We start from the raw sequence: 13,175 nt of genomic DNA on the forward strand, positions 1-13,175 counted from the left end.
AATGATAATCTATTTTTACAACTACTAGGGTTAGTGGTTTGGCGAAGTGATTCGTTTCCTGAGGTCTGGAGGTTACTTTATCCGGAGGTTGGTTTGCCTCGAGGTTGTTTTATCCGGAGTTTAGTTTTCTAGGGGGTTATTTTTTCCGAAGGTTCGTTTGTTAGGGAGTTAGAAATTTTTGCTAAATTCGCTTTCTTTTTTTACTTAACACGATCTATCTGCGTTCTATTTATGACTAAATAAAACAGTAAAAAAAAATCGTGCAGAACTCTTTTTGGGTCAGTTGATCAAATTGTAGCCGCTAACTGTAGTCGGTCACTCATTCCAAGAAAGCGGAAAACATCATAACTTCGGTCCAAAGATGAGCTAGCTTCTTTCAAAAACGCCAAGAGTAAGTATACGCCCCTTTGACAAAATGGGATTCCCATTTCTTGGACTGCTCGCTACCATCTAATATCTCTTTCTAATCTCAAGTGGGCGGCGTTTGGAGATCGCCCACCCTGTTGCGAAAATAGCACCCTATATTAAGCTCTAAAAAGCTTTCTTTAGTTATATATTTATTTATAGCTGTGAATATGTCTTATCGACAAGCTTACGAACTGCGCAGTCGCTTTAAGATTTCAAATGTCGGGGGTTTTTTGGAGCCGTCAACAGAAATAAACAACAACCGGACTTGAGATCGGGTGCGTACTCACTTCAGTTGGCATCGGACGTTAGTCTTGCGAAGATCGATCGCGGTTGTGGGCAGTGCGACTTAGTCAAAACATCTCAAGATGCCGAAAACAGCGGCAGTTACTCCTCTCCCAGAAGAACCGATAAATAATGCGAAAAGATTTCGCCTGGAGCTTCTCTATCTCTGTGTGATTCTTCTAATGATTGTGGCTTTGTCAGCTGGCTATTTCACGTGGATGATGTGTGAGTCATCTAAGCGAATCGAAGATTGAATACAATTTAATAACCAATTCAATTGTTAACCTGGTTTAGCCCACTCCACAAGCTCGACGAACAAGGGCCTACACATACTCGATCGCAGCGAATGGCAGGGGGAACCACCCAGTGGGAAGTACCCGCACCTCAAGCTTCCCGTCTCCAATATTATCATTCACCACACGGCAACTGAAGGATGCGAACAAGAGGTAAATCTTACTTTGGGAATTTTATATTGTTTAATATGAGAGTGATTGCTTTCAAGCTAATTGAAACCATTTTGTTTTACTTAGCTTACCTAACGATAAAACATTTTATGTTTGATAACTTAAACCAGTTGTTCTTATCGGGATCTACAAACATTTATATAAATATTTAACCAAAACTTTTCCTAGAAAGCCTCGTAAAACCGATATTATAATTCAATAGCTTGCCATAAAAAATCCCCGCTTTGGGGTTTTGGTCTATAGATCGACATACTTTTCGGGAAAAACCCCCATTCTTCAACACATTTTGGAGCTAATTAAACCTTTCTAAGAGTTTCGGCCAACTTAGCGGTTAAAACATGTAAACTTATGCATAAATCTGAATTCTATCTCTTCACAGGATGTTTGCATATACCGCATGAAGGCAATTCAGGCATTCCATATGAAATCTTTCGGTTGGGTCGACATTGGCTATAACTTTTTGGTTGGCGGCGATGGTCAAGTCTACGTAGGACGCGGCTGGCACATCCAGGGTCAGCATGTGAATGGATATGGTGCCATCTCAGTTAGCATAGCCTTCATCGGAACCTTTGTGAATATGGAGCCACCAGCTCGACAAATCGAAGCAGCCAAGCGACTGATGGACGAGGGCGTACGTCTCCATAGACTGCAGCCGGATTACCATATATATGCCCATCGCCAAGTTAGTCCCACCGAAAGTCCTGGCCAGAAGCTTTTCGAGCTGATGCAGGATTGGCCACGATACACGCGGGATCCAACATCATGTAATGCAGTTGAAAGAAGAAAATGGCAAAAAGATATTTATTTAAAAAATTTATTTTCAGTGCGACTCCTAAGCAATGAGACTATGAAGCTAGTTACCCGTCCTTATTGGTTGGCCCAGCCACCTATAGTGCCACTTACTCCTTTGAAGCTGCCAATTGAGAGCGTGAGATTTGTGGCAACCAGTACTCCATCATGTTTCACTCAAGCCGAATGCACTTTTCGTGTGCGCCTTATGCAAAACTCTCACATTGAGAGCAATGGATATAATGACATTAACTATAATTTCGTTGCGGCTGGGGACGAAAACATCTACGAGGCCAGAGGTTGGGATCACAGCTGTGAACCTCCAAAAAATGCGGATGAACTAGTCGTGGCCTTTATTGGCCCTTCGAGTAGCAATAAAAAGATAGCACTAGAACTAATCAAACAGGGCATCAAACTTGGCCATATAAGCAAGAACTATAGTCTAATTGACGATTTAGAAAAGTCATAGAAAACTGAAAGCAAGGGGAATGAAGCTTTGCCAGTGCCATTCCTGTGCCATTTTTCAAAGTGATATTAATTTAAGACCTAATATTAAGCATCTCAAATATCTCATATCCAATACGTCACAATCTCCTTCGTATTTATAGAAATAAACAAGCCTTTATTGAGTTTCAACAGCTTCTATCTTTTATATCTCATTTGAACGACTACAACTAACATTTTTGAAAACATATTGCAATTTGCTTTTGATTAAAAAACCTGACTGGTTTCTACTTAACGATATATACAGATGACACACTTTGTGCTTACAACAATTGGCTAAATGAAATTCGTAATTGGAAATTTGGAACGCGAACATGGCTACTACATAAAACTTAGAAAATTAGGCTACAGTTAGTGAGACGATATCCAATTGTAAAGGATTTGATTTAATGGTCCAAGATGCGCATATTGCCAGATACAATCTTGTTCTCCAGAATGGCTCCAGCTGGGATATCGATACGATCGCCATGGTTGGCAATGATGATCACAGTGCCCTGCAGAATCAAGTGAAGACATTTTATAAGCATATTCAAAAGACCATTCAATATTATTTGAACTTACGCGCAAAGAAACGCCACGACCGAAAGTCACATCTCCGCTCACGGTCAAGTGATCCAGCTCAATGATATCCGGGATGTTGGCGAAGCGACCCAGGAACTCCTTCACCTTCGAGAAGTGGTTCTCTCCCAGCTTGACGAGCGGCGTGGTAGGGAACATTCGCTGTGGCGACATTACCAGGCTGCCGTTTTTAAGCGTATACAAATTTGACATGACCAGCAGCAGATCTGAAGACTTCTTCACGGGCAAGAAACGGGAACGAGGCACATTGATGCCGATGGCGCCGTCAAAGCACTTCATGGCCGCACCCACAGCAGTCTCCAGCTGAATGACACGGGTTCCGTTCTCCAGCGTCTTGTTGTTCACAATAATTTCCATGTTTAGGGTACGCTCACGCAAAACGCGATCAATGGCTAAAGTAATTAAAAAAGAGAGAAGACTTTTAGACTTTTGTATATATATAATTTTTGGTAATTACTTACCTGCCAGGTTGGCCCAAATGTTGTTGGTGTTAAAGAACTTGAAGGTCTTAACCGACTTGAAGTCATCCACATGCTCTGGGGGCACTTGGGCAATTTCCAACAGGCGCAGCTTGTTTTCCATTTGAATGAGAGTACCACCCTGGAAAAAAAGAACCAAAATATTGAGTATTAAATTGTAATAAATATATATCCAACTATATGTCACCTTAACGTCAGCACGGGTCTTGTCGGTGACCTCCATGACAAACTCCACAGGAGTGGTGGCACGCTCCTCGCCCACCAGCTTGTTAAGGATGTTCAGATCGACGGTGGCGCCCAGGTTGTCGATGTTGGACAAAAAGCAGTACTCGCGACCCTCCTCGATGAACTTCTTCAGCAGACCAGAGTTGCGGAAGGTATCGTAGAAGTCACCGTGTCCAGGTGGATACCAGCTGAAGTAGGAATTTGAATTGGTTTAGCACGGTACATTTTTGGAAGTTCGAGATACTTACGCCTCCATATCCTTTTCGACGTCAAAGTCTTTGGCCACCGGCAGGTAGTGCTCGCGACTGATGCGCGGGAAGCAGCTCTGGTTGAAGGTGTGGATCTGCACACGGAATCCTTTGTACTTGCGCACGATCTTCTCGGTATCCTCGTCGGTGTTAAAGGAGTTCATCAGTACCAGCGGAACATTGGCATCGTAGGTCTTGTTGAGATGCTCGATTTGCTGCACGGTCAGATCCAGGAAAGTAAGGTCCGAGCGGACGGGAATCACACTCTTGGGACCATGGCAACCCATTGAGGTGCCCAAACCACCGTTCAGCTTGATGACAACCAATTTATCCAACATGTTGCGGATCTAAAAGCAAATCGATACAATTACTACAAATACTTCAACATTTAATAACATTAGGGTGGAATTGGTTAAGCTGCAGTGATAGCCGAATTTCATTTGGGTTTAGTACTACAGCGCCATTATTACAAACTAAAGCCAAACTACAACAAAACTAGGTCCAAAATCTAAACAAAGCGTCCAAAGCCCATTGAGATTAGATTTGAGCGGGAGCGAAATAGATACATATTTGTATATTAAGAGTGAGAGCCAAGAAGCGTAGAAGTTTAGGTAAGGGAAAACGCTTTACCTCATTCTAGGTGCGATACACACGATTATGCATAGTATTTATAGGCAGACATAGCCATATTCAGTATTCAAATCAAATAACATGAAAATATGCAGAGTTGGTAAAACAAATATCATCAGGATGAGTTCGACTGGGTTTTTTGCTTTCGGTATAAAGTTATGATGGGGATAAATTGGAGTGTTCTTTTTATTCTGTGTGGGTCTGAAGACAAGCCCTCTGCATACCTGCTCGTTCTTGGGTGACTTAAGATTCGAGTAGTTCATCACAGCATTCTCAGGTAGCTTCTGAATCTTGTTCCAGTCCAATGCGGGACCCTCTGAAAGATGGAGTAGTTTTTAAAACAAATAGCAAATGCATATTTAATAAAGACTTACCTTCCTGAATGAAACGCCCGAACAGATCGGCGAAACGACCCATTTCCGCCTTGAGGGCAGGCTGGCGGGCCTTCTCAGTGGTCTCCAGCAGACGGTCCACATCGTGCTCCAGCAGACGTAGTGCATCCCGTTTGGTCACCTCATGGAACTCCTTGGAGTCGGACGGTGCTCGCTGGTGACCGCGCACCTGTTGATAATACAACGGCAAAACAAAACCATAAGTTACACTTGGAGAAACTTTAGAGCCGCATCGATTAGTGTGACTAGCAAAGCGCATCCGGCAGATGCACTCAAGTGACAAAATTAGTGGAGGAAACGCTGACAAAATTATTGCTATTGCTGGAGCTGTCGTAAGTCCAATTACAAGCTTGGGTTGCCACTCAGACGAGGGCGTTGCCAAAGACCAAGGAGCCTCTGGATCGGCGACAGTTTTCCCTCAAACCTTGTGATGACAAGTCGCTGGCTGCTATTAAGTTTGCTACTCTATTGGGGTGGCCAGGAGGTCTCCTCGGGTGTGATGGACAACTTTGGTGATGGCTTGAAAATGGCGGGGCAAATGTTTGGCATCAATACGGCCGCAGATGTGGCTAATCTGGTGGCCAAGGCCTTCGCCGGCAATTCAATGACAAATGTACCCAACTTGATTAGCTACGCCCAGAGTGGATTCCAAGGGCTGCGGCAAAACAATGGTGCGGAGGAACAGGATGAGGATCAATCGGAGCAGCAATCGGAAACGGAAAATGCACAGGAGGAACCTCCGGTGGAGAGCACTTCCCGAAAACCTCCGCCGATATCCTTCGACTCCGGGCAAATGCTCTCCAATATGTTGAGGATGGTGGGTTTTGATACGCGGAAAATAGGAGCCCTAGCCTTAAATGCTTTGATTATGGTTGCTCAGGCGGTAAGTGCATCCCATTCACCTTTTGTTTTAACCTTAACCCTTTAATCATTTCAGATTGGAAGCTCCCTGCTGCAGGTAACTCGAGGAGGTGGAACATCTTTAATCGATGCTACGGAATCCCTGTATGAACCCAGCGATCATCGACCACGTTCCCTATCCATGGGCTCGCCCATCGATTGGTTTATGCAACGTACAGATCGCTATAGCAAACGACTAATCAAGGATATCATGGATCGGGATTTGCCCGAGTACATACTAGACATGATCGAAGCCAAGGAACAACCGGAGGAGGGTAAAACCGCTGGTTGCTTAAAGCTTCTGATGTGCAAGGGTCAACCCATCATTTGGGGAATGCAGGAATCGTTAAAGAAACGCTTGGCTGGAGAACCTGAAGAGCCCGAGGATAACGATAGCTACTTTAACAAGAAAATCTTATTTAAACACTTGCCCAGTCTTGAGGATTTTAGGAACCATAGTGCTAGCTGTGAAGTCAAATACCACGAGGAGTGCCCCAAAAATGCAACTACGGGAAGTTATCTTTAAGTGCACTTAACCAAAATAATATTGATAAAAAGTAATTAAGATGTGATACATTTTTAAATGTACGCAAAATTATTATTCTCTCATACATGGAAATAAAGTACAGAAGTTTTTTTAAACACACTATTATGCAAATTGATGACCGGGAAAAATGTATATAATAAGTTATTTTAAAAAGGTATAACACAGTAAACAATGTTCAACTAGTAATCATCGGTGGACCCAACAAACCCCGACCATTTACCCGTATAATGATGAGTTCGACATTCCAAGTTCGTCAAGGATGATTACAGAGATAAGCGCTAGGCATTTGGGATTTAGATCCCAGTCTAATGTTCCATGAAACGACCTCTAAAAATGCAACTGCTCCGGAAAGTTGTGTAATAATTAACGAATTCGCTAGTTTGTCAACCGCCTCTACAATCGCCGCCGGCTGATAACTAATCTTGAGAATTATAAAACCTCATCGTGGTCTTACGTTTTCGGGATCTAATCGCTTAATCTGAGCGTTCCTAAAGTCATGTACCCGTAATTTCTACGTCATATCAATATCGCTAAAGCGTGGCTTCTTAATCAAAATTATATTTCACAATTAACATAATTTTGCCTATTACTGCAATCTATATTGGCATGGCGAAATATGGTCCAAGCAACTTGGTCAATTTCTTATCAATGTTCTTGGACCTTTTATAACAAGGCTATTTCTTATCACTTGATATCATGATAACAATGATTTAGGGAATATGAAATCATAAGACCAACCATTATTGTTGGGTAAATATTAACAATTTATCTATAGATTTGACATTGGCATTCTGGCAAGGTCGTCATTAGCTCATGCAGATGGCAAACCCCAATAAACGTGGGGTAAACAAAGCTAAGACCCAAACAAAAACGTTTGGAAGAATAAAGAAAAACTCAAAAAAAAAAAAAAAAAAACAGGTGAAGAGTGAACAGCGCCACCTAGCGTTCGGATCGGTCTTAAGCATTGTCAATCAAAGCAAACAAATGCAACTGACTTATGCAAAATAATTGCTGTAATCGCTTTTATTTTGCTGTTTACTTTTCGAAATCATTACGCAAAACACGGAATAATGAGCAGAGGGTAGAGTGAAAAAAAGACACGTGCCACGCCCACGGCGCCTACGACGATGCCAGACGATTGCATGTGGGTTATTTATAAAGCAACCGCACTTTCCGCCAATGAGCCATTCCGAGCCCCAACGATAAGCCGAAGTCAGAGGGCAGGTGTTTGAACTTCGGCAAGGTCAACATGCTGGAGATAATTTGCTAACGCTTCATTGAGGCTTCCACTTGTGCCGCTTTTTTCTTTGGCAAAAGGCTTATGCACTTCATTATGAACTTATAACAGAGAGATCTTAAAGATCACACGCGCCAAATGTTTAATATCCGGTACTTGTGGATTATATGGGTATGTGGTTTTCCAGGAAAACTTCTTAGATGGGAAAACTACATTAAAAACGGAATGCTTGAGTTCTATTAAATTTGAATACAGTCATTCGACCTTGAGGAAACACCCTTTTTTTGAACATTTTATATCGTTGGGGTAGAATTCAAATAGAATCCAAAAAGTATGCAATTCCTTGGATTAAAAAACAAATATCTTGCAATATCGAGTTCCAAGGAATAAAATCCTGTGCTAAAAAGTAAAATAACCCATAGTTGTCAACCTGGCAATTAACGCTAATTAAATGACTTTCTCCAGTGTTGTATTTCGCTTCGCAGATAAGATACGAACTCATTTCCCCGTATATAATGATTCTGAGAATATTAATATTTTTAAAATAATTGTTTTAAAAAGAGAACATTTTCTATTCAACTGAAAATAATTGATTAAGTGGGTAAACGTATAAAAGTATTGTGATTACTGGAATATATACGCATTTTTAGGTCGACACAACTGATAACCTTTTGAATTTACGCGTTCATTTATTTTTACATGATAAGAACATATTTACAAAGGTGTGTTTGTCATATATATATTTTTGGGTTTTTTTTTATTGACAACTCGTACATTTCATTAATAATCTGCAGTTTAATTTCATCGTTTGAGGGATTTTGTATGCGGTAATGACTGATCTATGACGTGTTTCAAGCAAAGCTTTTTTTTAATAGTCCATCAAACATAAAGACTTTGTTATAAGTTATAGGAATCAGATAGATTTAACTGTTTGATCTTGGCCCAAATATAAAATTACACGGTCATTCTGGGTTGAATAGAATCTAGAGAACTTACACCGGCACGTTCCAGCAGAACATCGATGGGTCTTATACCGGAGGGCATTGTGAACTATGGAGCACTATATAGCAATATCTCACAGCGAGAATCTCAACTTTTCTAGTGTTTGACTATGCACTCGCGTTGGGAACGAAAGAACGAGAGAGGAGATTGACGCCAAAACGAAGCTCTCCGGTCGAGTGTGCAATTGAAAATAAAGCTGGGATCCAAACGAAATTTGAATTTCAATACAAAATTTTTCCAACTCGCGGCGGCGGCAGCTGCGACGTTGACGTCGGCAGTGGCAGAACGACACTGAAAAACGCGGCGACAAGTGAAGTGAAGCCAGCAACAAGTGATAGCAAAAAAAATTATATATATAGGAACCAGCAACAACAAACTTCTGCTGATGGATGAGTACATGTGTGCGTAAGTTGTTGAGCAAAACAAAAATTAAACAAAAGGAATAAGTGGAAGTGCCAAGCCGGCATTCCAAAGCGAGGGGGTGTGGCGGGTAGGGGTTGTGGATGGGCGGTGAGCAAGAGAGTAGGGGGCGCTTATCAGTACAAGAGAACAAAAACAATTCATTCCCGGATTCCGCTACTACATTTCCCGCGGCATGTTCCAGTGATAAGAACTAAGCAGATATCTTCCACGATTAGTCCAACTGACAACAAATACCAAGCTAATTCTCTTTGCTTGGTTTCCCCAAAAAGACAGAGACTCACACACACTTATGGAACCATGGCAGCGAAGGCGACACACGCTCATACGCTTAAGGTCACTTGAAGGTTAGCGCTAAGCAATTGCCAATGCATAAGGCAGAGAAAACTAAAGGAAAAAACCAGTCAAGACAATTTGAACTAAGGAAATTGGCCCATAAATAGAGTCCAACTGGAACCGGCAAAATGCGTTGGAATATGCAAGCTGCACTCACACACACACACACACACAAGCACAGCCAGAGCGGCTTGGAATGAGAGGAAGCGAAATATAACGGGAATCTCAATTTTCTCTATTACCTTTCAACTGTAAACTTTAAAACTTACCTTAGCTTCATGTGGAACATCCAGCATTTTGAAGTAAAGTAAATTTAACACTTGAGTAATTTAGCAATTAAGCGTCACTAATTTAGTTGTTTTGCTGCACACTCACACACACAAATTGAAAGCAAAGAGAATAAGAAACCACACTGAAATTTTTTTACACCCGCAACTGTTAGTGTAAAATTAAATGGGTTCTCTCAAGATGATTGGCCGCTTCTCCGAATACACGATACGAACAATTAGAACGGGCGCTACGATATTAATTTATTGGTCCAATTTTAAAAGATCTGAGCGTTCTATGCTCTTCTTCTTCTTCTTTTTGCCACCAGCTGTTGCGCACAACAGCTCAGAAATGTAGCATAACAGCACGCTGTTATCCAATCAGCTGTGACAGCAAAACAAAGCGAAAAGGGATTGCGAAAACCAAGCAAAATTCCAAAAGGAAGCCTTATTATTCGAAAAAGTAATAAAAAACAAAAACAAAACCATACTATAGCTTACAGAGTAGATTCAATTCAACTTAACACCATGGGCGCCTGTCTATCCTGCTGCGGCCAAAGCGCCGAGGAAACCAACCTGATGCCATCGCCTGTAAATTTTAATGTTCCTATAGTAAGACATGTAAAACTTTGGTAAAATCATTGTGGATTTTGTAGGAGGAGCGCCGCCAGCAGCAGTTGGATGCGGCGGAAAAGCGTCGCCAGGAGAACGAACATCGGGGCATCAAGAATCCGGACAGCGTACGCCGACAGCAACAAAGAGCGGAGGAAATGCAGCGCAGGGAGGAGGAGGCCGCCCGTCAGGGTCAAGGACAGCCCAATCTTAGGGTGAATCTCCAAGACGCCTTTCCAAAGTTCCCAGACTAACCAACACTTTGCTTTCAGTGGCAAACTAGCTAAAAGGAAGGGAACGCCAATCCTAGTGTGGCTTATAAAGCACATCCACATATGTCCCCACATCTTTGCTGCCTTTTGTGCAGAGTTTTTGTACTACTCCGTATTTGTATTGTATACACCTGTTTTTTCCGATCTACATATTTCACGAATCTTCAGAACCGAACACCTTGGATTTAACACCATACGAACTTTTAGCTGGCGACCAAAATGTACAACCAAAAATATAAAATTCAAACCAAATTGTTATCAGTGATCGTAAAAATACAAATGATAAGTTGAATACTTCATAGAAGGATTGGATCGACAACGTCAAAATTATTATCTATATTGCCTATTAGTTCACATTGTCATTCCTGTTTTAATAAATTAACCATTTTGTTGTATATGGCATTTAAATTATACATTTATTACATATTACCTATTGGGAATTCACTGAAAAATTTGTCAGTTTCAATTGAATTTGACTACTGGCAATTAATATTTTAACAAATATAATATTAAATGATAGGAGATTAAAAAGGAAATTTAAGTAATATTGTAATGTCTTTATTATGGAAGTGCAATGTTTGCGAAATTCAAAAGTAAGTACTTTTCTTTTTTCAAATACCTACTTAACTATTTTAACTTTATAAAAAGGTTTTTTTTATTAAAAAAGACGATCTAAATATGAAATATTTTGATTTATATGCATATACATTTTAAGATTTTTGATTTCAAAAGAAATCGATTCTTAGTGACGGATCCAGATCCATTTTTTGGCTACGTCGATAGCATGAACAGATGATTATCCACATCTGATGGCCACCTGGTAACACTGCACCATGGGGGTGGTGATAAAAGGGGGTGTTGTAATGAATTTGATTGGGTTCCAAGGCCGGACAAACATGACTCGTTAATCGAAAAGACCTCCCAATCTCTTATACTTTGTTTACGCGTAATGCACTCACTGTTCAACTCGGTAATCTCCGCCTAAGGGGTTCCACTCATCGGTTATCAGCTATCAGTTATCAGCCAGAGAAGCTAGCTATGAATTCCCGCTCCCTCGCTGATAACACGGTTATAAGCTATCTCCTCTGTGTGCGTGTGTGACTTGTAGACCCACCAGCTTCATTTGCTCATTGATCGGCGGTCACTCGACGCGGAAAGTTCCACGGAAAGAAGCAGCGAAAATGGCAGGTGCAACCAATGCGGACATCAAGCGGGTTCTATCCATCCAGAGCCATGTGGTCCACGGCTATGTGGGAAACAAGGTGGCCACATATCCACTGCAGGTCTGCCATCTTGACCTTTAGCTCTCGCTAGTTTTCCACTCACTTTCTATTTATAGCTGCTGGGCTTCGATGTGGATCCACTCAACTCGGTCCAGTTCTCCAATCACACGGGCTACAAGACCTTCAAGGGTCCCGTCTCCAATGAAAAGGAATTGGGTAAGGTCAAACACTATCATCATATATTATATATTACTTGCATTACTAAAAGATACCACATTCAGCCACCATTTTCGAGGGTCTGGAGGAGAACGAGCTGCTGCCATTGTACTCACACCTCTTGACCGGCTACATTGGTAATCCATTGTTCCTGCGCCAGGTGGGCCACATTCTCAAGAAGCTGCGTCAAGCTAATCCTGGCCTGGTGTACGTCTGTGATCCGGTGATGGGTGACAACGGTCAGCTCTATGTGCCCAAGGAACTTTTGCCCGTGTATCGGGACGAGATCATTCCACTAGCGGACATCATCACTCCCAATCAGTTCGAGGTGGAGTTGCTCACGGAAAAGGAGGTACGCAGCGAGGCGGCTGTTTGGGAGGCAATGGAGTGGTTCCATCACCGTGGCATCAAAACAGTGGTCATTTCCAGCAGTGATCTTGGCCAGCCCGGCGTTTTGCGTGCCTTCCTTAGCCAGCAGAATGGACCCCGCCTGGCCATTGATATTCCGAAGCAGGGTGGCAAGGATTTGGTCTTCACTGGCACCGGCGATCTCTTCGCCTCCCTTTTCCTGGCCCACAGTCATGGCAGCAAGGATATAGCCAATGTTTTCGAGAAAACCATCGCCAGTTTGCAGGCGGTGATCAAGCGAACTGTGGCTTCTCTGCCCAGCGGTGGAAACGGCCCAGTCAAAGCAGCCGAGCGGGAACTGAAGCTGGTGCAGTCGAAGACGGAGATTGAACAGCCCCAGGTGCTCCTCAAAGCGCAGCGACTTAACTAGACCGCGAAAACTTGTTCAAACTGAAAGGGAAACGATTACCTTTACAATATGTTCTATACATGTATGCTCGTTGCGCTTGTTCACGGACAATAACCTTTTGATACCTTGAGATCAGCATTTGTAGGCATTGTTATAACGATATATGATTAACGAAGTGACAAGTTAAGTACCATATACAATTGATAAACGGCGGCGGAGATCAAATATATACCTATGCTCATTATTCGGACAAGATTTGATACCTTAAGTTCAATTTTTATATGCATTATTTTAACTATTAACTATACAAATAGAAATATATGACCATTGTAAAACTGAAGAGTGACAGCTTGATGACATCTAGCAAGACCCACACGATTCGCTTTT

General features: G+C 41.9%; 5 protein-coding genes across 8 annotated transcripts; 4 read left to right on the forward strand and 1 right to left on the reverse strand.

The window, feature by feature from the left end:
* The first annotated feature begins 650 nt into the window (after positions 1-650).
* LOC6737398 (peptidoglycan-recognition protein LF) lies at positions 651-2,579 on the forward strand. Its single transcript, XM_002084200.4, has 4 exons — positions 651-915; positions 985-1,136; positions 1,534-1,918; positions 1,979-2,579. The coding sequence occupies exons 1-4, from the start codon at positions 774-776 to the stop codon at positions 2,410-2,412; spliced, it is 1,113 nt and encodes a 370-aa protein (XP_002084236.2). The 5' UTR covers positions 651-773; the 3' UTR covers positions 2,413-2,579.
* Positions 2,545-10,014, reverse strand: LOC6737399 (UTP--glucose-1-phosphate uridylyltransferase). Of its 4 annotated transcripts, none has more exons than XM_016169888.3 (9): positions 9,712-10,014; positions 4,983-5,169; positions 4,833-4,924; positions 4,609-4,614; positions 3,979-4,325; positions 3,693-3,918; positions 3,488-3,626; positions 3,009-3,418; positions 2,545-2,941 (listed from the first exon to the last, which is right to left on the reverse strand). In XM_016169888.3, the coding sequence occupies exons 1-9, from the start codon at positions 9,736-9,738 to the stop codon at positions 2,834-2,836; spliced, it is 1,542 nt and encodes a 513-aa protein (XP_016031157.1). In that variant the 5' UTR covers positions 9,739-10,014; the 3' UTR covers positions 2,545-2,833. The 4 variants fall into 4 exon arrangements, with proteins under 4 accessions (XP_016031157.1, XP_016031155.1, XP_016031154.1 ...); XM_016169886.3 differs by lacking the exon at positions 9,712-10,014 and adding an exon at positions 8,681-8,972; XM_016169885.3 differs by lacking the exon at positions 4,609-4,614 and having other exon boundaries at positions 9,712-10,013.
* On the forward strand, positions 5,308-6,546 carry LOC27206288. Its single transcript, XM_039293480.1, has 2 exons — positions 5,308-5,883; positions 5,938-6,546. Exons 1-2 carry the CDS (start codon positions 5,431-5,433, stop codon positions 6,424-6,426), a joined length of 942 nt encoding a protein of 313 aa, XP_039149414.1. The 5' UTR covers positions 5,308-5,430; the 3' UTR covers positions 6,427-6,546.
* A 73-nt stretch (positions 10,015-10,087) lies between the features above and the next one.
* Positions 10,088-11,005, forward strand: LOC6737401 (small VCP/p97-interacting protein). The gene is made up of 3 exons (XM_002084203.4): positions 10,088-10,299; positions 10,365-10,535; positions 10,593-11,005. The coding sequence occupies exons 1-3, from the start codon at positions 10,237-10,239 to the stop codon at positions 10,605-10,607; spliced, it is 249 nt and encodes an 82-aa protein (XP_002084239.1). The 5' UTR covers positions 10,088-10,236; the 3' UTR covers positions 10,608-11,005.
* Positions 11,006-11,392: 387 nt separating this feature from the next.
* Positions 11,393-13,128, forward strand: LOC6737402 (pyridoxal kinase). The gene is made up of 3 exons (XM_002084204.4): positions 11,393-11,875; positions 11,932-12,031; positions 12,097-13,128. The coding sequence occupies exons 1-3, from the start codon at positions 11,774-11,776 to the stop codon at positions 12,807-12,809; spliced, it is 915 nt and encodes a 304-aa protein (XP_002084240.3). The 5' UTR covers positions 11,393-11,773; the 3' UTR covers positions 12,810-13,128.
* Positions 13,129-13,175: the final 47 nt, after the last annotated feature.

The sequence above is a fragment of the Drosophila simulans genome, chromosome 3L (assembly GCF_016746395.2).
Source record: "Drosophila simulans strain w501 chromosome 3L, Prin_Dsim_3.1, whole genome shotgun sequence".
NCBI lineage: Eukaryota > Metazoa > Arthropoda > Insecta > Diptera > Drosophilidae > Drosophila > Drosophila simulans.